General features: G+C 49.1%; 1 protein-coding gene across 2 annotated transcripts in view; it reads left to right on the plus strand.

Annotated features, from left to right (window-relative positions):
- The window catches only part of PHF24 (PHD finger protein 24), a 196,641-nt gene that overhangs the window by 120,284 nt on the left and 48,507 nt on the right, over positions 1-27,850 (plus strand). For both annotated transcript variants that reach the window (XM_068272170.1, XM_068272178.1), the window contains exon 3: positions 1,823-2,008. In XM_068272170.1, coding sequence (XP_068128271.1) covers positions 1,823-2,008 — 186 coding nt within the window. The remainder of the gene's footprint in view (positions 1-1,822; positions 2,009-27,850) is intronic.

Here is a 27,850-nt window from a genome sequence, read left to right on the forward strand (position 1 = left end):
TTCTTTGGTATCCCCACTTAGCTGTTTCTTAGCAGTGTGCTTAAAGTGCACCTGAGAGCAGGAATAAGAAAGATTTGATATTTATTCGGGGCTTCCTCCAGCCCCATAACCACGTCTGAGTCCCTCGCCGTCCTCCTGCGGTCTGCCGTTCAGCCACAATCGGCCCCAGTCAGGGGCGTAGCAATAGGGGGTGCAGAGGTAGCGACCGCATCGGGGCCCTTGGGCCAGAGGGGCCCCGAAGGGCTCAATCTCAACTACAGTATTAGCTCTCAATTGGTCCTGTGCTCATAGTAATCACTTCTACAGATACTTTGAATAGTGGTAAACATTGACAAACTGTTCCCCATCCCCTTCTTGCACCTCTGACACTGTAGTTGACAGTGGCAGGTTTTGGTGCGCCGTATCAATTGTTATGTATAGAGTGCATGGGGGGCCCCATTGTAAAACTTGCATCGGGGCCCACAGCTCCTTAGCTACGCCACTGGCCCCAGTAACTGGCTCTTCTGCACATGGGCAGACGGCCGCACATGTGCAGAAGAGCCCCACTGGGGTGACTGAGCCAGACTAACAGGGCTGATTGATAAAGGAGCACTACGGCGAAAAATTGTAAAATCTAAAATATGTGCAAACATATACAAATAAGAAGTATGTTTTTTCCAGAGTAAAATGAGACATAAATTATTTTCTCCTATGTTGCTGTCACTTACAGTAGGTAGTAGAAATCTGACAGAAGTGACAGGTTTTGGACTAGTCCATCTCTTAGGGATTCTTAGGGAATTATTTATTTTCAAAAGCACTTTGTGAATGGCAGTTGCTCTGTCCAACTGCCAAAAAACTGTATAGCGAGCAGGGAAGTGGGCCAGCATCGTTGTTTACATCCTTTTTGGGGAACATCTTTATAAAGAAAAAAAGCCTTGCTGAGAATCCCCTATGAAGAGATGCACTAGTCCAAAACCTGTCGGTTCTGTCAGATTTCTACTACCTACTGTAAGTGACAGCAACATAGGAGAAAAATAATTTATAGCTCATTCTACTCTGGAAAATAAGTACTTCTTATATGTCTATGTTTGCACATATTTTAAATTTTACAATTTTCCACCATAGTGCCCCTTTAAGGGCAAACAGAGGCACTTGGGAGGACGACGAGGGACGCATCAGTGCTCATGTGGCTGGAGGAAGCCCTGGGTAAGTATCAAATCTTTCTTATTCCTGCTCTCAGGTTTCCTTTAAATCTATGATAGTGGGCTCACACTTCTTAGTTACGTGTGGGGAGATATTGTCTGATTTTATTTTGGGTTTGGGGTACAATGCTTACAATGAACCTGTAAGGAGAAATCAGGTAAAAGTTACCTCAGCAAAGCATCTGGACAATCCAGAGGCTTTCAGAATCAGCCCAGGGCGGGGCCGAGGCAGAGGCGAGAGAGGCAAGAGCCTCAGGGCGCAGTGTAGGAGGGGGCACACAACTCACTCAGCTATCATTCCCCTATTGTGTTTGAAGCAGAGAGATAGAAGAAAAAGGGGATACATAGCAGTGACTGCAAGCCAGATAACTAGAGATCAAGGGGCTGGGGGGATTGGTGGCTCTGGGGTGCCCCTAATAGTAATCAGTGTGTGACGGCTGGGGTGGGAGGGATGGGGGGGGTGCATTTGGTGCTGGAGAACCCTGTCCTGACTCTGCTCGAGCTCACCGCTCCTGAGATAATTAAACTGTTACTGTAAGTTTAAAAAGATAAAATCCTATAATGTTTAAGTTCTTATGCAATCCATTCTTACTCTATATATTTCTCTGGCGTGACCGTATTACTCTGTTTCCTTGTCTTAGATCACTAATGATGAGATGTGTGAGATCTGCGAGGTGTGGACAGCAGAGAGCCTCTACCCCTGCCGGATCTGCCCCCGGGTCTTCCACGACGGCTGCCTGCGGCGAATGGGCTATCTGCGTAATGACAATGCCCTGGAGGTGACGGAAATGGCCCATACGGAGACAGGGTGGAGCTGCTACTACTGTGTAAGTACACCCGCTTACTGACTTCCTGTACTACAGCATAGCTCCAACTGTCCCTCTTTTGGCGGGACAGTCCCTCTTTGGGAGCCCTGTCCCTCTGTCCCTCTTTCCTCCTCATTTGTCCCTCTTTCAGGACTTTGTCCCTCTTTCTCTGTAAATATATGTATTTCTCTACTGAAAAATGTGTTTGATTGACCATGAACTTTATTTCCATCCTTTAAATAGATATATTTCTAATTTTCAAATGTTACTATGAAGGAAAATGAAATAGGATAGAAAGGACCAGTGTCATTAGAGTTGTAAAACAACATATTTTTGTTATGAAATCTTTATGGTATGCGTGACTAGGGGTGTGCCGGGGGTGTGATCAGGGGTGTGCCAGGTGCGTAGCTTAAGTGTCCCTCTTTCTCATCTCAAAAAGTTGGGAGGTATGCAGTAACCTACCATTACTTTTTTGGGTTTGTAGACAGTTACAGGTAAAGTCAACCAAACAATTTCTGTAAATAAAGATTGAAGGTATAAAGCAGCCTGTAGTCAGACAAGCAGTGGTCAACAATGGGCAAAAAGCAGAGTGTAGTCAGGCAAGCAGTGGTCAGCAATGGGCAAAAAGCAGAGTGTAGTCAGGCAAACAGTGGTCAGCAATGGGCAAAAAGCAGAGTGCAGTCAGGCAAGCAGTGGTCAGCAATGGGCAAAAAGCAGAGTGTAGTCAGGCAAGCAGTGGTCAGCAATGGGCAAAAAGCAGAGTGTAGTCAGGCAAACAGTGGTCAGCAATGGGCAAAAAGCAGAGTGTAGTCAGGCAAGCAGTGGTCAGCAATGGGCAAAAAGCAGAGTGTAGTCAGGCAAACAGTGGTCAGCAATGGGCAAAAAGCAGAGTGTAGTCAGGCAAGCAGTGGTCAGCAATGGGCAAAAAGCAGAGTGTAGTCAGGCAAGCAGTGGTCAGCAATGGGCAAAAAGCAGAGTATAGTCAGGCAAGCAGTGGACAGCAATGGGCCAAAAGCAGATTGTGGTCAGGCAAGCAGTGGTCAGCAATGGGCAAAGAGCAGAGTTTAGTCAGGCAAGCAGTGGTCAGCAATGGGCAAAAAGCAGAGTGTAGTCAGGCAAGCAGTGGTCAGCAATGGGCAAAAAGAAGAGAGTAGTTAGGCACTTTAAACACTGGTCAGCAATTGGCAAAAAGCAGAGTGTAGTCAGCAAAGCAGTGGTAGTGTAGCCGGCAAGCAGTGGTCATAAACAGCAGTGAAGAGAAAGATCAAATGATAAAGGGCGCAAGCAAGTTTCAGCATCCTCATAACCACTTTGAAACCCTTGCTACGCTTATCTACTCACCACAGAACTTTACCTGGGGCTCAGGGGTGTAGATAGGCGTACTTGTGGTAAACAGTGTGCTGTATGCCCAATAAGCTATCTGATTATGTATATAGGGTATCATTTTAACCGTGACAAGTGAGAGAATAGATTTTGTGGTGTTTGACAACTGAGGTATAAGTCATGTGATTTTTTTTTACCGGAAAACTGAATGAAAAGCAATAAAACTGTTATTTTCATGTACTCTATACCCCCAAATAAATACTTGTAAAAACAACAAAAGTGACAGCATTGAAAAGAGAATACATAGTTACCCTAGGGACTTAGCTTTTAAAATATGTATGCCATGAGAGTGTATTACTGTTAATCATGAAGAAAAGGGCTTTTAATTACTGATAGAGTACAATGAGAAAACAAAAAACACAAACCAGAAACTAATATATTATCGCCATACATTGTACTAGGAACATTATTTAAATGTTGAGATAACCAGGACAAATTAGCAAATAGAATGTGTGTGTTTTACCTATGGTAACATTGTTTATTTGAAAACTATAGTGGATGGAAATGGAGAAATAGTGTATTTTTTCTTTTTTTTTCTAATTTTTCCCTTTAAAATGCACAGATAATAACATAATTACTAAAAGCAAATATCACCCTCACAAAGCATAATTTGTGGCAAAAAAAACAAGATATAGATCATTTACATCTGATGAGTAGCAATAAAGTTATTGGTGAATGAATGGGAGGAGCGCTGAAATGTGAAAATTGCTCTGGTTTTCAAGCAAAAAACCCTGTGGTGCTGAAGTGGATAAACCATAGTGGTAACTCAGGTGCAGAACACTTTGACTGCACTTTGGGTTCACAGCAGATACCAGGCAAGGCAACCCAAAAACATAGAGGGCCTGATTTATTCAGACCAGAGCAATGAAAACTGAACAAAAGTGTAGCGGCTACCTTGAGCAACCAATCAGAATCCTCCTTTCATTTAAAAGCTGAAACGTGATTGGTTGCTGTGACCAGCTGGCCTCAGTGAGTTTTCCCCAGTGACCCAGAATCAAGTCTACGGTGCACAACTAGGATGGCAACATGAATGGATTGTTCTTGGACGTTTTTCTCTAATCTGTATAGGACAACCGCTTGTCCTTCAGGATTGTTACTAAGCCAGCAATATGAGACATGTTTGGAAGCCTAAGCTCAAAAGTTCTACAGATAGTTCAAAGAGTCCATTTTATGCAACACCTCAGCACTGCAGACAGTGGCGTAGCTAAGGAGCTGTGGGCCCCGATGCAAGTTTTACATTGGGGCCCCCAAGCACTCTATACATAACAATTAATATGGTGCACCAAAACCTGCCAATGGCAACTACAGTGTCAGAGGTGCAAGAAGGGGATGGGGAGCAGTTTGATAATGATTACCACTATTCAAAGTATCTATAGAAGTGATAATTATGAGCACAGGACCAATAGAGAGCCAATACTGCAGTTGAGGGAGGGCCCTTCGGGGCCCCTCTGGCCCAAGGGCCCCGATGCGGTCGCTACCTCTGCAACCCCTATTGCTACGCCCCTGACTGCAGTCTGCAGAAGATCTCACGCTTTAGCTCCATGCTACCCGAGGCCTTCTTGGCAGTCAATAAATGAATAATTGCGTGGAAGAACTGACAGGGGCCAAACTCAGCACTTTTATTTCAAAACCAAGGCAAGAACCCCACAAAGGAACAAGAAAGAGTCAGATCTCCGGAGAGCAGCTTAGATAAATTTCTTCCAATAAAAGAGAAGAAGCCAAAAAAGAGCTCATTGATCGCCTATAGGACCGCCAGCGAGATCCGCGCTCGGCTTTTTAAGTCTTGTAATAAAGATACGGGGCTCTGTCTGTCTATTTTTATATCCCTCAAAAGCATCTGAAGAAGATGAGAGAGAACAGACTCACAAATGGAACCTGCTGGGATTCATCCATAAATTCAGGTTCAGCGAGGGGCAGATCGGCGTAATGCGCGCAGGAACGCAGAGATCTATTTCCACCACCCGCCAAAGGACAATATTCATTACCGTCTACCGTCAGAGACGGCTTCCGCGGTGTTCCTGAGAGGTGGATGGAGGCAGGTGACGGCGGCGGGAACATCAATCAGATATCACAGGAACAGACTGCTTTCTTCATAAAGCCCGAGTCCTGCAGAACATGCTTCATGCGAGCCTCTGACAGATGTTCTTGTCATACAGTACAAGGAGACGCGTAGCACAAGCTGTCTCCAGGCGCTCGCCGCGGCTCCTATAGAGCAAGGGCAGACTTTTATTTGTCAAATACTGAAAATCTCATTTTACTTTTCTGTGAGCTAATCGTTTATATGTCTTGTTTATCTGGCAATTCTTTGCGTTGACTTTTAAAGAGAACCTGTACTGAGTAAAAATATTTAAAATAAACACGAGGTAACTTCAAATGAACATTACATAGTTACCTTGCCATCAGTTCCTCCCAGAAGCTCACCATTTTCTTCTGACAATAATCCCTTCCAGTTCTGACAATATTTTGTCAGATCTGAAATATATCAGTTGCTGTCAGTAAAATATCAGTTGCTGTCAGTTATAGCTGAGAGGAAAACTGATGTGCCAGGTAATGTCCATGTTTCCCTATGGCTCAAGTGGGCGATGTTACAGTTTAACTGTGTGCTGACCAGAAAGCTGTTATGGGTAATGGCCATTTTCAAAATGGAGGACGGAAAATTCCCTTGATCACAGTGAACAAACAGGACGCGGGACAGGAGAAAGACGGAGTAGACTACATGGAAGGTAAGTATGACTTGTGTATGCTTATTTTGACTTTTAATTTTCAGTTCAGGTTTTCTTTAACACATTATTTTCAGATGTGGAGGTAATACATTTGCTCTCATCATATCATATATCATCATATAGGGCCTATTCCCACTAGCTCGCGTTCAAATCGCTTACGGAAATCCGCATCAGTTTTTAATCCGGATACGCGTTACGCATAGGCGTTTTTATGCATAAATATACATTGCGATTTGAAAATTGCTCAGCAACAACATGTCACATATGTTTGCTAGGTAAATCTGTGTTAACAACGCAAATTTCCGCATTCTTAACGCAGACGTATGCGGCTCCATTGACTTACATTAGCTGCGATTCGCATCCAGATCCCACCCGCATATGGAAAAATGCAGCATACCATTCAGATTTTTTTATGCACCACATCGCGTCCGAAATTTCGCATTGCATGAAAATATCTCCATTCATTAACATGTTGCATTTTGGGTGCGGATATTTGTATGCGGAATCCGCGTGTAGTGGAAATAGGCCCATAGTCATAGACAGGCTTGTATCACATACAGACATGTACTCCTAAAAAGCAGAGATGGATTAAGATGTAATGGGGCCTTATGCAAGTTTTGGGGCCCCTTGTTGTCGTCTTAGTAAGCTGAAGTGGAGAGAGGTCAGAGAAGGTGCCTGGTGGACCCCTTGACCCCCCACTAGGCCCCAGGCACTTGCTTAGCTTGCCTGGTGGATGATCCTGCTTTGCCAAGAAGCACCTGTTTGGGTATGGGGTGAAAGTAAACCTGTAAAGGCCCTTTTACACTTAACCTCCTTGCCGGTTTTCCCGACCTGAGCTCGGGGTAGAAAAAAGAAGCTATTAGCGGTGATCCCGAGCTCAGGTCGGGGTATGCATTGCAGAGCCTTACTTGTGGTTGTGGAGTCCCGCGCGCGATCTCGCTGCACAGCGGGACTCCAGCCTCTCTCCCCGGCAGTGTGGGGTCTTTCCCTGGCCGCCGGGATCCCCCATGTCCCCGCTAATCTTCCGGGGACCCGGCAGCCAGTTGGAGCAGCGGAGACGTGGTGGTGGCAGCAGAGCGGTGGTGGCAGTGTGACGTCATCGGGGGCGGGGCTAATATTGAAAACACACTTCTCTATATTAGAGAAATATAGAGAAGTTCGTTTATATGTATATTAGCGCCATCTTGTGGGCAAAGAGAAAACTGCAGCACAGGAGCCCAGGAAGGTACATTTTTTTTTTATTTTGCTGCAGATCTCCCTGCCAGAATGATTTTTTTCAGGTTTTAGGGTCTGAAAGAGTGGAAAAAAATTGCACCGCTTTTAGACCCTAAAATCTGGAAAGAATCAGACCGCCAAGGAGGTTAATCAATTTTAATGCATTGTGAAAAAGCTTCAGTTTTTCAGTGTATAGTGTGAAAGAGGCCATAGGGAAACATGAACATTACCTTGCACATCAGTTGTCCTTTCAGTTACAGCAACTGATATATAACTGACAGAAATCGATATAGTGTAAAAGGACCCCAAGGTAAAAAAAAATAGATAAATAAATTGCACTAGCGGCTCCGTGTTACTACGCAAGCGAGGGCCGTACTTTGCGCCTGCACAGTGAGGCCACCCATGTACACAGTGGGGATTGTTTAGAGGGTGCCGGCGCAGTACAGGAGGGGTGCAGGAAGATTAGGACCATCCAGAGGATTCCCCCTACTGAGGTATCTTCAGGTACCCTTTAAATCAGGGGTGCCCACACTTTTTTGGCTCGCGAGCTACTTTTAACTTTGTCGCGACCAAGAGATCTACCAGTACAGGTAGCTAAGTATAGGTGCCCAGCATAGGTAGTTAGGTGTAGATGTCCAGCATAGGTAGCTTATAGTAGGTGCCCAGCATAGGTAGCTTATAGTAGGTGCCCAGCATAGGTAGCTTATAGTAGGTGCCCAGCATAGGTAGCTTATAGTAGGTGCCCAGCATAGGTAGCTTAAAGTAGGTGGAAAGTAATCACTTACCTAGCTCCAGCGGTGGTATCTGCTGCTCCTCCAGACCGGCAGCCAAGAGAGCGGAAGTTCAGTCCGGCGGGTGATATGGATAGCAAGCGTGCCATCACTTTCTGCTGCCTGCACTGCTCTTGGCCAATCAGGGAAGGGATGGGGAGATGCGTGGCTGAAGGGGAAGGGGAGGGCCTCTCCCCTTCAGCCGTGCATCTCCCCTCCCCATCCCTTCCCCGATTGGACTAGAGCAGCGGCAGCAAATTGTGATGAGACGCGGCCACACTGCCGCGATAATACAGCTACTGGGAGCAACTTTTGCTGGGATGCGATCTACCCAGCAGTCGGTCACGATCTACCAGTAGATCGCGATCGACGTATTGGGCACCCCTGCTTTAAATGAATGAGAAGAAAAGATGGAAGACAGGAAGGGGGAAGAAAGATGAACAAATGGGAGGACTTGGGGGATCATGGGCTGGCGAGGTAGAGTGGAAAAGGGGGGAGGGGGGGTGGAGAAGAGGACGAGAGACGGAGGGAATAAATATACAGTAGGAGAAAGGTAGCAAAAATGAATGAAGCTGGTATGAAGCAAATGAAGGACGGTAGAAGGGTAACTGTTCAGGAATAAATAAGGAATGAGAAGAAAGGGAGGATTAAGGGATGGGGAGAAAGAAACTAAGGGCAGGAGAGGGAAGGGGAGGAGAGGAGGGGAAAGGAAGGAAAAGGGGAAGGGAAGAGGAGTGGAGAGGAGAGAAGGGGAGGGGAAGTGAGAGAGACAAGAGAGAGGAAGGAGAAAAGATAAGAGGATAGTACAAGAGAAGTGAAAAAAAGAGAAGGGAGAGCAAATAAAAGGGTTAAAGGGCAACAAAAGAAGTGAAGAAAGGAGGGAGGAGAGAAAAAGGAAAGAGAGGCAAAGAGGGGAGGAGAAAGGAGTGGCAGAGGGGAGAAGTGAAGGGGAGGAGAGGAGAGGTAAAGAGATGAAAAAAGGAACAGAGAGAACAACAGTAGAGAAGCAAAGGAGGGGGGGGGGGGGGTGGAGGAGAAGAGGGAAGAAGAGAACAGGGCCTAATTTGTACTCTTTACCGCCCAAGGCCATTGTCACCAGCACAGCCCCCCCCCCCCCCTCTTCAGTATAGGTAGCGAGATGACCCCTTCCCTCCAGTATAGGTAGCCAGATGACCCCCCTCCCTTCCTTCTAGTATAGGTAGACTGATGACCCCTCCCCCCTTCCTTCTAGTATAGGTAGCCAGATGACCCCCCCCCTTCAGTATAGGTAGTGAGATGACCCCTTCCCTCCAGTATAGGTAGCCAGATGACCCCTCCCCCTTTCCCTCCAGTATAGGTAGACTGATTACTCATTATAGGTAGCCACTAGCCAGCTCACCTTCACACTGCAGCAGCCATCAATCAGTGTCACTCATTTCTCCGCTCGTCTCCAGTGCAGAAGCTTCCTCTTCCTTTCTGTCTCCAATGCTGCCCAAGTCCATAGCCACCAGCCACAATGCAAATAGAGACACAGAGAGCAGGGTGGCTGCTGCACAGGCAGCTAGCAGCAGAGTACCGCTGTCAGGTGCTCACCTCATTTCCCTGCATTGCAGCATTTGCAAGCTTGCAAATGCTGCACCAGTTTAGCCTGCTGCTTGATGCCCTTGCTCCTGTGGCCACCTAGGCCATGGCCTAGGTGGCCTAGGCCATGGCCTAGGTGGCCTAGGCCTAAATCTGGCCCTGGAAGAGAAGAAAGAGTAAGAGAGGAAGCAGAGGAGAAAAGAAGACAGGAGAAGAGATGGAATCGGAAGAGATAAGGAGACAGGAGCGGGAATTAGGGGAGGAGAGAACAGAAGGAAGGAGAGGACAGTTGAAAGGAGGAAAGGTGAAAAGAGGTGAGGAAAGACTTTGATGCCTGAGGCAAACTTGTGAGGTTCCACCCCTCCCCCCAAAATGGAACGATCACACAGCACCCAACAATTTGCACCTCACGATATAGCTGCGGTGAGCCCCCTAAAAAACACCTTCAGTATAGGTAGGTAGCCAGGTAGAGGTGCCCCCAGTATTCGTGGCTAGGTACAGTTGTCCCCAGTATAGGTTGGCCAGGCACTCTGTTCACTTCCTGTTTCTGCCTGCTGCTGTCCCCAGACTTCTGCCGTCTGAGGAAGTTGCCTCACTTGGCATCATGGGCGGGCCGGTCCTGGGAGAGGACAGTACAGAGAGTATGGAAAGGCATGGAAGGTTGCAGAGAATGAATGGAGTAGGAAACGTGTGAGGAAGAGGAGGAGAGTAACGTAGGAAGGAAGAGATTAAAGGATGGGAGAAAGGAGAGAGAGAAGAGTAAAAGTAAGGTATAAAGAAAGAAAAGAACATGGAAAGAGCAGGAAAAGGCAGTAATATTAAAATGAATGTGTTCCTTTGTCATATTTTAAACACACTATGGGCTTGATTTACTAAGAGGTGCTAACCTACTTAGCACGTCTAAAGTCTTAAGGCGCGCTAACCAGGGTGCTAAGTAGGTTAGCACCGGTTTTCTCAATCAGATCGCGCGCTAAGTACCGCGCGCAAACTCCTATGCGCGCCCTAAGTCCCATAGGCTTTAGTGGGCACTTTGCGCGGAGCGCCCTGCGCTCTGTGCAGTGCGCGCGCAAAACTTTGCACACGGTACTTTGCGCGCGATCACTACTTCTCACATTTCAACTGAGTTTAGATTAGGCTGACCATGTGTCCTCTTTTGCCCGGACAGGTCCACTTTTTCAGACCTGTCCGGGCTGTCCTCCCGGATATTTGATCTGTCCGGAGAGCCGAACACACTTGCAGAGATCCATTGAGGCTGAGATGAGCCGAACACTGCGAGTCAGTGGCAGAAGAACAGCTTGCAGAGATCCATTGAGGCTGAGATGAGCCGAACACTGTGAGCCAGAGACAGAAGAACTGCTTGCAGAGATCCACTGAGGCTGAGATGAGCCGAATACAGCGAGCCCAAGGCAGAAGAACCATTTGCAGAGATTCTCTGCAAACGGTTCTTCTGCTGCTTGGGCTCGCAGTGTTCGGCTCATCTCAGCCTCAGTGGATCTCTGCAAGTGGTTCTTCTGTCGCTGGCTCACAGTGTTTGGCTCATCTCAGCCTCAGTGGATCTTCTCTCTCTGCAAGCTGTTCTTCTGCAGCTTGGGCTCCCAATGTTCGGCTCATCTCATTCAGCTCCTGACTCCTGACTCAAACGGCTCTTCCTCTGCTAGGCAGTGAGTCAATCCCTTCCTGCTGCTCTGCTCCACCTCCAGCCGCCCCCATCCACTGAGACAGAGCAAATTGCAGAGCAGAGGGGTGGAGACAGCCAGAGACAGCCTGAGTTCAGTGGGACTCACGCTGGGCTGATCACTGGTGCTGTTTGTGTGTGACCTGTGGGAGCAGCTCAGCAGCACAGCCTGAGCCCTGAGTTCAGTCTGTCAGTGTCAGTGAATTGATTCAAGTCACGCTGGTGCTGTGTGGGCAGCCTGTGGGAGCATAAAGGCCTGAGCCCTGAGTTGTTAGCAGTGAAGTCATTGCTGTGTGGCCAGCATGTGGGAGCATAAGGGCCTGAGTTAGCAGTGAAGTCACTCTGCTGTGTGGGCGGCCTGTGGGAGCATAAGGGCCTGAGTTAGCAGTGAAGTCACTCTGCTGTGTGGGCGGCCTGTGGGAGCATAAGGGCCTGAGTTAGCAGTGAAGTCACTCTGCTGTGTGGGCGGCCTGTGGGAGCATAAGGGCCTGAGTTAGCAGTGAAGTCACTCTGCTGTGTGGCCAGCATGTGGGAGCATAAAGGCCTGAGATTCTAAGCTATACTGGAGCCATATTCCTATCTAACCTATACTGGGGCCATATTCCTATCTAACCTATACTGCGGACATATACCTTGTCCGCACATTTGTGGGGAAATCTGCTGCCAATCTCATTGCATTTTGTGGGAAATTCTTCTGCGAATCTGATTGCATTTTGTGGTTGGCCGGCCCTCCACCATGTGGTCTGGAAAAAAAAAAACGTCCCTCCATGCCCACGAAGTTGAACAGCACACTGCTAAGGTCTTGTATATTTGGCCCCACCCATGACCACGCCCACATGCTGTTGTGATTGTCCTCTTTTTTGGAAATCAAAATATGGTCACCCTAGTTTAGATGTGCTAAGGGCCAGTGCTAAAGTTAGCACCGTTTTGTAAATCAAGCCCTATGTAGGAGGGGCTCTGGACTCCCCCCCTGGTCCTGATCAGGGGATGGTGTATCCAGGCCGGGGTCCCCCTCCTCCTCCACACACATCAGTATGCACCGGGGGACCTCCGCAGTGACAAAACAGCTGGTCCCCCCCACCGTCTCCCCGCCGGTGTCACAGCTGCGCTCCGTGTGTTCCCACAGAGCCCCACAATGTAAGCAGAGCCAGGCCTGTGAACGTTAGCCTGGCTTTCTCTGTGTCGGAATGACGCTGGACGCTTTCCAGCAGAATGTTCCGCCGCAGCTCCCATACATTATTAATGGCCCATTATCATGGCCAGATCGTCGTCTCTCCGCTTTAAGAGCTGTAGTTGACAAGCAATGGAATAATCAATGCAGAGAGTTGGCGGACAGACACGCAGCCGGGCTCCGCTCCAAACGTAATCCGTGCATCCCACGCTCAGATAGACGGGAGGGGGAGGGGTGCTGCTGTCACCGGCAGATCTGTGGCCCTTCCATCCTCATTACTGAACCTTTACAGACTTCCGCAGAAGATCTCACTGACCTGTGCTTTGCTTAGTTGTATACAGACTTTCCCCGAAGACATCCCGTGAAAATAGGCCCTAGCAGGAATTTTGAGCATTCCCGAAATATAAGCCCTACCCTGAAAATAAGCCCTAGATGCAGTAAGTGGAAAAAGTATGGCAACTTGTGTTTATTACTGGAGCCCAGAAACACACGTTGCAGTACTTCTTCCCCATAGGCTAAAGATCAGGGACACAGGGGCATGGAGCTGGGTGATAGAAGAGGATGCAGAGGGACATTGGAGGACACGAGGGATAGCGTGGCATGGAGCTGTGGGTAAGAGGAAGCTGCAGGGGGACATCAGAGGATAAGGGGGACACCAGGAGGACACGGGGGACAGTGGAAGACACGGGACCACTGGCGTAACAATAGGGGATGCGACCCCTGCTGCCTCGGGAGGGCCTGGGGCCCCCTCAGGGACTTTGGTGGGGCAGGAGAGGTCGCAGCATAAGAGGAGAGCGTGACCGCATGAATGTTACACGGGAAGTTGCATGACGCTCTTAGAGGATGGAAGACCTCCGGCGAGAAGGAGGTAATGTATTCAGCCTGCCGCCGCTGCTGCTGCTGCTACCAGTGATTGATTGCAGGAGGGAAAGCGCTGAGAGGAGAGCCCGAGGTGAGGGAGGGGGAGGAATGTCCCCCCTCCCCACCGATCTGCAGCCACGCTCTCCTCTTATGCTGCGACCCCTCCTGCCCCACCAAAGTCCCTGAGCGGGCCCCTAGGGAAGTGGGGGGCCGGATTTATTTTTTGAAAGGGGGCCCGGGGATTTCTAGGTACGCCCCTGCACGGGACACAGGAGAACAGGGGATAGAGGAGGACACAGGTAAAGAAAGGGACACCAGGGGACTCTAAAGGGAGTACAAGGGGGACAGGGGCACATAAGAGGTGGATCCAGCAGAGGAAGAGGCGGCAGAGTGGGGAAGGCAGGAGGACACACAGCACAGGAACTTGTGTGTTCATAGAAATATAAGACATCCTCCGTTTGACAGCGGCGGTTCGCGCAGGCACAGTAAGGCCGACCCCGCAGTCGGCCTCTGCATGGTGTGGGGAGCCTGGGATGGCGGCAGAGAGCAGAGCGATCGGCGTGGGACAGTCAGCAGCAAGGGGCTGGAGAAAGCCCCAGGTGAGTAAAGCTCATTTTTATTTTCGGCTGATAACTCCTTTAATCAATGAAGAATTTGGCCAATCAGAATCAAGGCTGGATTTATACTTTTTCGCCCCTAGGCCAACTTTGCAGCTTCCCTGTCATGTGCAGCCCCCACTTCCATTTCTAACATCCATGTACAGCAGCCCCTGCCATTCCATGTACAGCCCCCTCTTCTAGGTGTAACATCCATGTACTGCAGTGCCCCTCCCATTCCATGTGCAGCTCCCCTTCCATGTGTAACATCCATGTACAGCAGCCCCCTCCCATCCCATGTGCAGCCCCTCTTCCATGTGTAACATCCATGTACAGCAGCCCCCTCCCATCCCATGTGCAGCCCCTCTTCCATGTGTATCATCCATGTACAGAAGCCCCTCCCATTCCATGTGCAGCCCCCCTTCCATGTGTAACATCCATGTACAGCAGCCCCCTCCCATCCCATGTGCAGCCCCCTCTTTCATGTGTAACATCCATGTACAGCAGCCTCCTCCCATTCCATGTGCAGCCCCCTCTTCTATGTGTAACATCCATGTACAGCAGCCCCTCCCATTCCATGTGCAGCCCCCTCTTCTATGTGTAACATCCATGTACAGCAGCCCCTCCCATTCCATGTGCAGCCCCCTCTTCCATGTGTATTATCCATGTACAGCAACCCCTCCAATTCCATGTGCAGCCCCCTCTTCCATGTGTAACATCCATGTACTGCACCCCCTCCCATTCCATGTGCAGCCCCCTCTTCCATGTGTAACATCCATGTACAGCAGCCTCTCCCATTCCATGTGCACCCCCCTCTTCCATGTGTATCATCCATGTACAGCAGCCCCTCCCATTCCATGTGCAGCCCCCTCTTCCATGTGTAACATCCATGTACAGCAGCCCCTCCCATTCCATGTGCAGCCCCCTCTTCCATGTGTAACATCCATGTACAGCAGCCCCTCCCATTCCATGTGCAGCCCTCTCTTTCATGTGTAACATCCATGTGCAGCAGCCCCTTCCATTCCATGTGCAGCCCCCTCTTCTATGTGTAACATCCATGTACAGCAGCCTCCTTCAGCTCTATACAGGTTCCTTGAGCAGCAGCTCCCTATTTCCATGTGCTGCTCCTTATTTGCAACCTTGTATTCCATCTGCAACCTCTGTATTCCATTTTCAGCCTCTCCTTCCATATGCAGCAATCCCTGTCCCATGTCCAGCCGCCCTTTGGCCAGCTGCCGCTCAAGGCCCAGGCCTTGATGGCCTTTCCAGAAATCCGGCCTTGATCAGTATTGGCAAGAAGAGCATCTAATTGGCTCAGTACCGAGCTGCAGGAATTATTTGGCAGAATTATTTCCAACTCGTTATTTAGTCCACAACATCCACAACTGAGAGATAATATAATACTGAGATGTGACCATGGGAGGCATTGTAATCAGTGATGCTCATCCAGATTCCAGATACCCGAACTATCCAGATATCCGAACTTTTTTCGGGTATCCGAACCCGGATACGGATTCCAGATACCTGGATAAATCTGGAATGCACTATCCGAGCTAACTCAGATACCTGTTAGGTATCTGGAAATCAGTCCAGAACCAGATACCTGGTTCAGGTACCCGGATCCGGATAGCGTAACCATGAAGATGAAGTCCATGATGTCATTGAGCCAATCAGAGGGCTTCCAGCCTAAGCCCAAGCAACCAATCACAGAGGGGAACCCTGGCCAGCCCCTCCAGTATAAAAGGTGGGCGCCATGATGAGAATCTCGTCCTTGCTTGTGACTGCTCACTGAGAGACATCTCCAGTGCTATTGGCTAAGCAAATGCTGTATTACTGAGTTAAACCTAGCTAAACACCTGTACTACACCAGTATTTTATTGTTTTTTTTAGTTAGCTAGCTTGTATTTTGATTTTAGTGAGTGTGACAGTCAGACTCAGTGCTGCAGCTGCTAGGCTAGGTTAGGGCCTGCTGTGTGCACAGGCTAGGCCTGCTGCCAGCCTTAGCTACAGTGTAGTTTGTAGGTTATTAGGGATTAGGTTACTGTACTACTGCTAGTCTACCTACTAGTACTACTACAACTAGTCTACTACTACCAGTTATATATAGTTAATTTGTATTGAGTTAGCTTACTTTAAGTGCAGTGCTTGTTACAGTGTGACAGATAGACAGACAGTGTGTCAGTGTGTGCTACTCTGCTGTCACTCCATTAGTTGACGTTCTACTACTGCTACTATCTACTAGTACTACTGATTTGAATAAAGTACAAGTACCCCACTTCATTTGCACACATATAAAGTTGTACTATGTCTGCTGGCACTGGCAGCCGGAGGAGGGGCAGCATGAAAAGCAAGGGCAATAGGAGAGGGAGCAGCATTGCCACCACCGTCGGCAGTTCTGCCATGTCAGTGTCCATTGCGCCGCTAGCCACTGGCCGTGGACGTACTGGACGCCCAGCTGTTAGGGGGAGTCACGTTGCAGAGGTGCAGCAGCGTGTAGCGGCCATTTTCCAGCATGATCATTGGCGCACATTGGAGGAGAAAGACGCTTAGCCTATGATGGAGCTGATGGTGGATGAGCAGGCCACCACCAGCTCTACAACAGAGATCTCTACCCAACACACAGAACAAATCTTCTGCTGCCAGTCTGCCACTGTCACCAGCTACCACTGTCACCAGCCACTAAAATAGCTGTATTTTGTTGAAAAAAAAAACTGTTTAATTTTTTTGAGATGTCTGTGTTGAAAACTGTGATGTTCCAGTTGTGTATTGGACACAATGTGGGCTGCACGACTGCTGTCTGGAACCTCCTGATGTTAATTTACAGCCATTTCGGTTCGAATCCAGATATCTGGATTTATCCAGATTTTTTTACTATCTGGATCCGGAACAACCCAGATATCAAAAAGAGTTATCCGAGCACCACTGATTGTAATGAGTCACATATCTGTCCATTAAATGCCACGATCGGCTTGCCATCGGTGTAGTTGTGCCATGTCGCTGGGCGGAAACTCTTGGAGCTGTACGGCATATTGGCCCGTAGCCGGGTGGTACCGTTCACCCATGGCTTATCCTCATTGGTATTATGGTAACCTTGTAGCAGCAGCTCAGAGTCAGGCGGGACTGCTTACCCATCGCTCATCCTCACCGGTATTACGTGGTTTCTATTCCTGCCCGGTTCCGCTTGCCATCAGTGTAGTTGGGCCGTGTAGCTGGGCTGGGCCCTGTGGAGCTGTACGGCGTATCTGCTCGGAGCTGGGTGGTTCCGCTCACCCAGCACTCATCCTCACTGGTATTACGTGGCATTTATTGCTGCCCGGATCAGCTTGCCATCGGTGTAGTTGGGCGATGTAGCTGGCGGGGACTCCTGGAGCTGTGCGGCGCATATGCTCGGAGCTGGGTGGTTCCGCTCACCCGGCACTCATCCTCACTGGTATTACGCAGCGTTTATTGCTGCCAGGATCAGCTTAGAATGGCGCAGCCCCTCTGTCGCTCCATCTGGTGCTGATCTGCTTGGCAGGCCGGGCGTATCGCACAGTCATTACTGCGAGGATCAGCCTGTCTTCTCACATTAAGAGCGTTCGCTAGAAATAAAATGATCAGGGCAATACTGGCAGCATTTCAGACTCTTATCATTTATATAAAGCCGGTGTGCTTCTACCTTCTAGCAACGAGTTCATACACTGCAAGGGACAGCAGGGCGAACCCGGGAGCAGCTAGGCAAAAATGTGTAACTTACATTTAATGCACAGAGAGGTCAGGGACCTGTGGAAGGAGGTCAGGGACCTGTGGAAGGAGGTCAGGGACCTAGGGACCTGTGGAAGGAGGTCAGGGACCTGTGGAAGAGGTCAGGGACCTGTGGAAGGAGGTCAGGGACCTGTGGAAGGAGGCCAGGGACCTGTGGAAGGAGGCCAGGGACCTGTGGAAGGAGGCCAGGGACCTGTGGAAGGAGGTCAGGGACCTGTGGAAGGAGCCCAGGGACCTGTGAAAGGAGCCCAAGGACCTGTGGAAGGAGCCCAGGGACCTGTGGAAGGAGCCCAGGGACCTGTGGAAAGAGGTCAGGGACCTGTGGAAAGAGGTCATGGACCTGTGGAAGGAGGCCAGGGACCTGTGTAAGGAGGCCAGGGACCTGTGTAAGGAGGCCAGGGACCTGTGTAAGGAGGCCAGGGACCTGTGGAAGGAGGTCAGGGACCTGTGGAAGGAGGCCAGGGACCTGTGGAAGGAGGCCAGGGACCTGTGGAAGGAGGTCAGGGACCTGTGGAAGGAGGTCAGGGACCTGTGGAAGGAGCCCAGGGACCTGTGGAAGGAGGCCAGGGACCTGTGGAAGGAGGTCAGGGACCTGTGGAAGGAGGCCAGGGACCTGTGGAAGGAGGCCAGGGACCTGTGGAAGGAGGTCAGGGACCTGTGGAAGGAGGTCAGGGACCTGTGGAAGGAGGTCAGGGACCTGTGGAAGGAGGCCAGGGACCTGTGGAAGGAGGCCAGGGACCTGTGGAAGGAGGCCAGGGACCTGTGGAAGGAGGTCAGGGACCTGTGGAAGGAGGTCAGGGACCTGTGGAAGGAGGTCAGGGACCTGTGGAAGGAGGTCAGGGACCTGTGGAAGGAGGTCAGGGACCTGTGGAAGGAGGTCAGGGACCTGTGGAAGGAGGTCAGGGCTCTCAGTCTTCTCTAACAAGTCTGTGCATGAGACGCTTTATCTTCTGTCCAGTGCATCGCTGGAATCCCTTTAGATGTGCATCTATACTGACTAGAGGGAGCTCTTCTCTGTATCAGTATGCAGATATGCACATCTAAAGGGATACAGAAAAGCCTTTTTAAATGCTCCCTTCTCCTGCTCTGCCACTCTGAAGTCCTGCCCTCCAGAGTATCGGATCAAATGGGGTGAGAAGCAGAGATGTGTGGCTCTCCCTATTGGCTATCTGCTACATCTGTCAACTTTTAACAGTTTTACCACATGGAGAATATGAGTTACTGGCTGGTCAGAGCTAGAGATAAATACTGAATGCTTTAGTCTTAGTCAATTGCTTTTTGTTGACATTTGAGTTATTTACCGCACAGGTTGGTAATTTTTCTTTTGAGTGCGGTAATAGGTTTAGTGATTTGGAATTTGGTGATCGGTAAAGTCAGCTGTTTTCTGCATTACCGAATGCGGTTATTCTTAGTCAATGGAGGCCATTGTGCCAAAATGACTGTGTGCCCGACGGAAAAGCATCCAAAATGACGTTTCTGTATTCCTTGCGTTCCCGAGTGACTGCTCCGTATTCTGCGGCTTCATGGTGGTGGGTTACCCTGTATACCGCGTCTCCTCCGCCCCGCCCGCGCTGCGATGCCTCACTGATAGCAGAGCCGTCTCCAGGAGGCGGATCTCATTGGAATGCTGCTTGGCTAAGCTGTTTTTCCCTTTGATGTCGGTGCGCGGTGGGCGAGCAGCTTGTTTGCTTCTCTGGCAGTTATCCGCGGCCTGTAATTTATTCCTCGCCTGCAGAGAGATGCTTTAATCTCCCGCGACGCCCGTGGAGACGAGTCAGTCTCAGCCCGGCGCTGCCATTCATGTCACTCACTCAGGACAGGCGTGTAATCACCTTGTCTACCTGCTTCAGTGTAGCCCCCTACTTTTCCCCAGGTGGAGGAGCCAGAGGGGGGCTGTAAGGGTTAAATCCACGGCTCAGTATACAGATTTGATTCTGAGGGGTGGCATGGATCAGTGGGCGAGAGGAACAAAGTCTTTTATCGTTAGGGGGGACCTGTCATCAGGTGAGGCCAGTGAAGCAGCGATGTGAAGTCTCGATTAGCAATTCAAGAGTCGGCTGATGGCGGCATCTGGAGCTGCCACCGTTAATAGGTGCCCTGACAGGCATGCTCAGCTTACCACATATATGTGCCCTGCCAGCCACAGACTGCCCTCTAAGTAATAATATAATAACAGCACCTTTCCTATATACTGTTCCCCCATGTTTAAAGCATACCCGAGGTGACATGTGACATGATGAGATAGACATGGGTATGTACAGTGCCCAGCGCACAAATAACTAGGCTATGTTCCTTTTTTTTTTTTCTCGGCCTGAAAGAGTTAAACATCAGATATGTAAGCGGCGGTTCCTGTCTGAGTCAGGACTGGGTCAGACTATAGTGTGACCCTCACTGATAAGGAATTACAACTATAAAACACTTTCTTAGCAGAAAATGGCCTCTGAGAGCAGGAAAGGGATAAAAAGGCTCAACAGTTCATAGATTCTAGCTCTGGCATACTTCAGTGAATGTGTCATTGAGCAAAAACAATAAAAAAAAGTAACAGCTTAAAAAGTAGATTTACATATAAAATAAAACAGTGAAATATCTTAAAAAGTCATTTTTGGGAGAAGGTAGATAGATTTTTTCATTAGTTTATTTTCTCCTCGGGTGTCCTTTAAGGTTTGTCCATATTCATCACATGATCAGAGGGTGGAGCAATAAGCTCCATGCAGTTCAGGAAGTGTGTTGCTGCAATGCTATGAGTCATTATTAACAAAAACACACATTATTACCTCACCAATCAACACAACATGGTTCGCCCCTCTTAAATTAGGGGCTTTGTCAGGGGCAACACAAAAAAGTGCAATAGTGCCAAAGTGCTACTCAAGTGCAAAAAGCATTTTAAATCGTTCCTCTTCTGGTTTCCCATTAGCAGTCTTCGACTGATGGGTCGAAGACTGCTCTCTGCCTCCGCGGTAGGCTTCGGAAGTCTTTGGGAGCCTGAGTGCTCCCAAGACGGGCCGCTCCTTACTGCGCATGCGGGAGCACGCTTTTGCGCACTTTTGCATGCGCAGTACAGAACTGACTGTCTTTTGAAGACTTCCGAAGCTTCCAGCAGCGGGGGATATGATTGGAGGAGCCTGCGGTAGAATGAGGCTAGCAGAAGAAGAATGGGAAGGCTCTATAGGACTCAGAGCCTTCCCTCTCCCTTTTTTTTTTACAGATTGGCTTCAGACTCACCAATGGGCACCTTCACTAAACGGGGCAAAGCCTCCACTTACAGTATATTGGATTTTTTTTTCATTTGTCCAGCAATGTGGGGCTGTGAAATCGGGACTGAAGGGCTGAAGTTGGCTCTGGAGCCCCAGGTAGGATGGCAAAGAGCCGGGACAAGGTCCTCCCGCACCCAAGGCTGAGACACCAGAGTGCGCCCCTCCATCCCTCCCACCCCAGCTGTCACACACTGATTGCTATTAGACTAAGAGGTGCTCCAGGGCCCCCAACACCTTAATCTCTAGTTATCTGGTTTGCAGCCACTGCCACGTATCCCCTTTTCTTATTTCTCTCTGCTTCAAACACAATAGGGGAATGATAGCTGAGTGAGCTGTGCGCCCCCTCCTACACTGCGACCTAAGGCTGGAGCCTCTCTCGCCTCTGCCTTGGCCCGGCCCTGGGACAACAGGACTTTAATTAATGACCCCATCAGCAGTGGAATTCTGCGGCACGGGTGAAAGCAGCGGTACTCTGCGGCCCCGGTGAAAGCAGCGGTATTCTGCGGCGCCGGTGAAAGCAGCGGTACTCTGCGGCCCCAGTGAAAGCAGCGGTACTCTGCGGCGCCGGAGAAAGCAGCGGTACTCTGCGGCCCCAGTGAAAGCAGCGGTACTCTGCGGTGCCGGTGAAAGCAGCGGTATTCTGTGGCCCGAGTGAAAGCAGCGGTATTCTGTGGCCCGAGTGAAAGCAGCGGTACTCTGCGGCGCCGGTGGAAGCAGCGGTACTCTGCGGCGCCGGTGAAAGCAGCGGTATTCTGCGGTGCCGGTGAAAGCAGCGGTACTCTGCGGTGCCGGTGGAAGCAGCGGTACTCTGCGGCGCCGGTGAAAGCAGCGGTACTCTGCGGCGCCGGTGAAAGCAGCGGTACTCTGCGGCCCCGGTGAAAGCAGCGGTACTCTGCGGTGCCGGTGAAAGCAGCGGTATTCTGTGGCCCGAGTGAAAGCAGCGGTATTCTGTGGCCCGAGTGAAAGCAGCGGTACTCTGCGGCGCCGGTGGAAGCAGCGGTACTCTGCGGCGCCGGTGAAAGCAGCGGTATTCTGCGGTGCCGGTGAAAGCAGCGGTACTCTGCGGTGCCGGTGGAAGCAGCGGTACTCTGCGGCGCCGGTGAAAGCAGCGGTACTCTGCGGCGCCGGTGAGAGCAGCGGTATTCTGCGGTGCCGGTGAAAGCAGCGGTACTCTGCGACGTCGGTGAAAGCAGCGGTACTCTGCGGCGCCGGTGAAAGCAGCGGTACTCTGCGGCCCCAGTGAAAGCAGCGGTACTCTGCGGCCCCAGTGAAAGCAGCGGTACTCTGCGGCCCCAGTGAAAGCAGCGGTACTCTGCGGCCCCAGTGAAAGCAGCGGTACTCTGCGGCCCCAGTGAAAGCAGCGGTACTCTGCGGCCCCAGTGAAAGCAGCGGTACTTTGCGGTGCCGGTGAAAGCAGCGGTACTTTGCGGTGCCGGTGAAAGCAGTGGTCAGACAGTGGAATTTCCATCCTCTCTAACATCTGATATTCCTCTGCATTATTCATATCACTTCTCTGCAGATGTGAATCTCTCCTCCGTGTTGCATTAAGAATCTATGAAGTGCAGAGCAAAGCACGGCTGTAAATCCTGCGCGTTACACGGGCCCGGGGCTGCGGCAGACGGTCATGAATTATTACCGTTGCTGGAAGATCCTGGAGGACATACCTGTAATGGGTTGTAAATGACAGAGAGGACAATTCCTAGAAGTATCGGAATAATCTGTATCTAGGAAAAGAGCAACGATGTGGAGAAATGAAATGAGCTGTCAGAGGTTACAGAAAGCAGGCAGGAGGCTCGGCAGGCTGAAAACTACAAGTCTTATTCTAATTAAAGTTAGGTGTCCATATTGCAATATACTTGTACTGTTTCCAGTCCACAATACTGGCATGTCACCTCCAGTATGTGCAGTATACGCTGTCACTCTGTGCCTGTACTGATAGTAAACTAGCTGCAGTGTGTGCTGAACCCTGCTACCTCCAGTATGTACAGTATAAGCTGTTACTCTGTGCCTGTACTGATAGTAACCAAGCTGCAGGTTGTGCTGATCTCTGCTACCTCCAGTATGTACAGTATAAGCTGTTACTCTGTGCCTGCACTGATAGTAAACTAGCTGCAGTGTGTGCTGAACCCTGCTACCTCCAGTATGTGCAGTATAAGCTGTTACTCTGTGCCTGTACTGATAGTAAACTAGCTGCTGTGTGTGCTGAACCCTGCTACCTCCAGTATGTACAGTATAAGCGGTTACTCTGTGCCTGTACTGATAGTAACCAAGCTGCAGGTTGTGCTGATCTCTGCTACCTCCAGTATGTACAGTATAAGCTGTTACTCTGTGCCTGCACTGATAGTAAACTAGCTGCAGTGTGTGCTGAACCCTGCTACCTCCAGTATGTGCAGTATAAGCTGTTACTCTGTGCCTGTACTGATAGTAAACTAGCTGCTGTGTGTGCTGAACCCTGCTACCTCCAGTATGTACAGTATAAGCTGTTACTCTGTGCCTGCACTGATAGTAAACTAGCTGCAGTGTGTGCTGATCTCTGCTACCTCCAGTATATACAGTATAAGCTGTTACTCTGTATCTGTACTGATAGTAAACTAGCTGCAGTGTGTGCTGAACCCTGCTACCTCCAGTATGTACAGTATAAGCTGTTACTCTGTGCCTGCACTGATAGTAAACTAGCTGCAGTGTGTGCTGATCGCTGCTACCTCCAGTATGTACAGTATAAGTTGTTACTCTGTACCTGTACTGATAGTAAACTAGCTGCAGTGTGTGCTGATCCCGCTACCTCCAGTATGTACAGTATAAGCTGTTACTCTGTGCCTGTACTGATAGTAAACTAGCTGCAGTGTGCGCTGATCTCTGCTACCTCCTCCAGTATGTACAGTACAAGCTGCTAGTCTGTATCTGTACTAATAGTAAACTAGCTGTAGTGTAGCTGTAGAAGTTATTAGTAAACTATCTACAGTGCTCCCTACTTGGAATATGTGTTTCTCTTCCTTTGGCCCAGAAATAGTTGGTGTGGCTCACTAGGTTTAGGTACCAGAGCTTACTATTCCTATCATTCATGGCCAGCAACACACATTATTAAAGCAGAAATCGGCTGCACATAATGAGGGGTTTTACCCCCTGAGCACCAGAGCAATTTTCACCTTTCAGCGCTCCTTCCATGCATTCGTCTATAACTTTATTATTACTTATCACAATGAAATGAACTATATCTTGTTTTTTACGCTACCAATTAGGCTTTCTTTAGGTGGGACATTATGCCAAGAATTATTTTATTATAAATGTGTTTTAACGGGAAAATAGGAAAAAATGTGGGGAAAAATTCATTATTTTTCAGTTCTCGGCCATTATAGTTTTTAAATAATGCATGCTACTGCAATTAAAATCCATGAAATTTGCCCATTTGTCCCGGTTATAAAACAGTTTAAATTATGCCCCTATCACAATGTTTGGCACCAATATTTTATTTGGAAATAAAGGTGCATTTTTTTCAGTTTTGCGTCCATCCCTAATTACAAGCCCATAGTTTATAAAGTAACAGTGTTATACTCTCTTGACATAAATATTTAAAGAGTTCAGTCCCTAAGGTAACTATTTATGTATTTTTTTTTTATTGTATTTTTTTTTTTGTTTAATTACAAAAAAAAAAAAAAAAAATTGGGGAGTGTGGGAGGTAATGAGTTAATTTTTAGTGTAAAACTAATGTATTTGTATGTGAAAAATGCTTTAGGGTGTAGTTTTACTATTTGGCCACAAGATGGTCACAGTACTCATAGAAGCAGCCGATCATTGCGGGGGGATTAAATCAACGAACAGGAACGTTTTTTTCCTGTTCATTGATCTCCGGGCGAGTGGGGGGCTGCATGCACGAGCGCGGGGGCACGCGCACGAGCGGGAGGGGGGGGGGAGTGGGTTAGGCACCACCGAGGGGGGGTGGGGGATAGGTTAGGGTTAGGCACCACCGGGGGGGGGTGAGGGGGTGGGTTAGGGTTAGGCACCACCGTGGGGGTGGTGGTTAGGGTTAGGCACCACGGGTGTGGGGGGGGGATGATTAGTGTCAGGCACCACCAGGGGAGGGTTCTGTGTGAGGTTGGGGTTGGGTTAAGCAGTATTGACAAAAAACGCAACGACATTTAACGTTAATATTTACTCGTTATTATATCTCGTTTGTTGCTTGACAACGATGGTTCTCGTTATCAAATGTCGCTAATACCTGGCGACAAATTTGTTAGTACGTCAGGCCCTTTTTTCACGGCAAGGGTTAAGGGATAGGACACCAGCAGTGGCGACTCCTGCTTCAATTGTTTTAGTGGGTGTAAAAGGGGCACGATGGGTGGTGGGGCCTATTTGGGTAATCAAAATCGATGTTTGTATGGCGAGCTTTAGATATTTTTTTTGTTTAGTTCAGGTGATAAAATTAAGGCTTACTAGTTCAGCAATGATAGGAAGCAAATGTAGACATCACAAACAGAACTTAGAGGCTTTTGAGCAGAGCAGAATGTCCAAATGATGGTGCTATTACTGATGAAAAGCTACCTGCAGCTGTACTTGGCTAGTTTGCTGGCATGCTTTAATCCTTACTTGCTGTCAAGCTGCTCCTGTGTGGACAGATCACAGACAAATTGTAACGATCGGTGTCAGCAACCAGAGAGAGAATCTGATCCTTGGCGATCCGCAGTATCCCCAAGAATACAGATATACCCGATTATTGAGGATCTGCGGAATCGTCAATAATCAGATATGTCTAACCTCTAGACACCTGAGAGAGTGTAAGTGTTTGGTGCAACAGTAACAACTCTGAGTAAAGACCACCAGAGGAGCTGGCGGCCTATACTCCCGAGGAATTCACCCCTGACTGTGCGTGATATTCTTGTAGCCTGTGGACCCCTGAGCGAGGGACCAAGGCTGGGATGCAGGAGGCCCTGCTGCTAATATGTAAGGTTTTGCCCTGAACTGGGCTAACGTAACACAGTAATAACACAACCTAGTCTGGGGTGTGAGGTCCGTATTCACAACACCCTGGAACTAGTCCGGAGCATAACATAAATGATAATACAATTCCCTAGTCTTGATCTCAACACCCTGGAACTATGCTAGAGAATACACAGAAGATACACAGTATTCCTAGTCTGGGGTGTGAGGGCCTTGATCTCAACAACCTGGAACTGGTCTAACAAATAATACAATTCAATTAGTACTTTAAGCTATCAACAGAATCTGGCTAAGTGTGAATTCCCAGGTCCACCTAGTTCAAACACACTGTAAGGATCTGACTATGGTCTGAGTGCCTTCACATAAATGTTAGCAATGGCAGACAACCAGCAACTGACAAGCAGCAGAATATATAGTTGCTGGACTCTGCCGCCCCGCCCGAGCCATTCAGCCAATCATGAGTCCTGCAGGAATCAGCTGATCTTCCTGATCAGCTGACACTTCCCCTGCTGGTATAAAGGTCCTGAGTTCAGGCCCGCGCGCGCGTAGCTCTCCATCTGCCTATGTGCACTAACAGACCCAGCCACACCAAGCGCACGCCGCTGCATGCAAACCGCCGCGTTGGACGCGGAAACAGCCGCTTTGCTGTCAGGACTTGCGGCGGCTTTTCCGCATTCCACCATACTACCAGACGCGTGTCCATGCGTGCAAACCGCTGCTTTGGACGCGGAGTCAGCCTCCTTGCTCTTGCCACATGCGGCGGCTTTTCCGCGTTTTCTCACACAAATCATTCCAATCCTCAGCCTGTGTCTCACGACTCTACAAGCAAGGGGAGGGGGGAGATTATTATACTGATTCAAAAACTTCCTGTTTGTAAAAGACAAGCTCTAGTTTATTGGCTAATTTAAAAAAAAACAGTAAGCCTTCAGCTTGTAAACTTTCTTCAGACTCCTGCAGAAGGTTTACAGTACAAGCTGATTCCTGTGGACTGACAATGTAAGAAAATACAATCAGAAGGAGGTTGAGAGATTGTTTTGCAAATATAAGTGTCATCCAGATCCCTAATTACAAGGGATATTGCAAGGATTGTGAGGTATTTATGGCAAATAGAAAAGACCCTGGGTTTCCCTAATACGTGCATAGACTTAGGCTGACGTTGAGAGTTTTTTTTATAGACGCTATCCTGTTCAGTGTACGCTCCTCGAGCCTGGAAATCGTCAACTGCATTATACTGGGGGGGGGGGGGGGGGACTGGGAGAGGCACAGTGATTCCCAGGGGGGGGGGGGGGGCAGCGCCCCAGTGTAGCGCCATCATGCACACCAGAGTAACAGTGAGCTGGAGAGGCCATTTTTAGTAACAATGAATGTTTATGGAGATTTTACCATAAAAGCAGAGTTCCCCTTTAAGCACATGAGTACCACAAATCTCAGTGGATTAGTAAGGTCCCTGCTCTCGATGTAAAGCTCGCTAACGTCACTCCGCCATTACCGCTTGGGGGGGGCGTGTGTATTCCTGCAAAACGTCGCCCGGTGACAGTGACAGGCTCATTAGCCGCATCCAGCAATGTGCTCAGCGCTGCGCGGAGAATACATAAATCCTGCTATGGAATCAATGCCATGCAATAAAGCCATAAGCAGCATAAATAATATTAATACAGGAACAGCTGGAGGTAATTACTGCGATTAATCACAGCTGGCCGCCCAGCGTCCCTCAAACCACCATGGGTGACTCGCGGCAATAAATGACCATATGTGCGCATTCTCCTTATATTTATATTTCATCTCGGCCTTTAGGAAGTGCCCCGCGGTAGGGAGGTGGGGGGGTATTGGTAGATGAATGTATCCCTATATCACATCACTGCACAAGCATGTGGAGGGCAGCCCTGCACAAGACATTGCAGTGATTTTCCCCCTTTGCTGAGAAGTTAAAGGACAACTGTAGCGAGAGGTATGTGGAGGCTGCCATATTGCTTGCT

This window comes from Hyperolius riggenbachi, chromosome 1 (genome assembly GCF_040937935.1).
Source record: "Hyperolius riggenbachi isolate aHypRig1 chromosome 1, aHypRig1.pri, whole genome shotgun sequence".
Lineage (NCBI taxonomy): Eukaryota > Metazoa > Chordata > Amphibia > Anura > Hyperoliidae > Hyperolius > Hyperolius riggenbachi.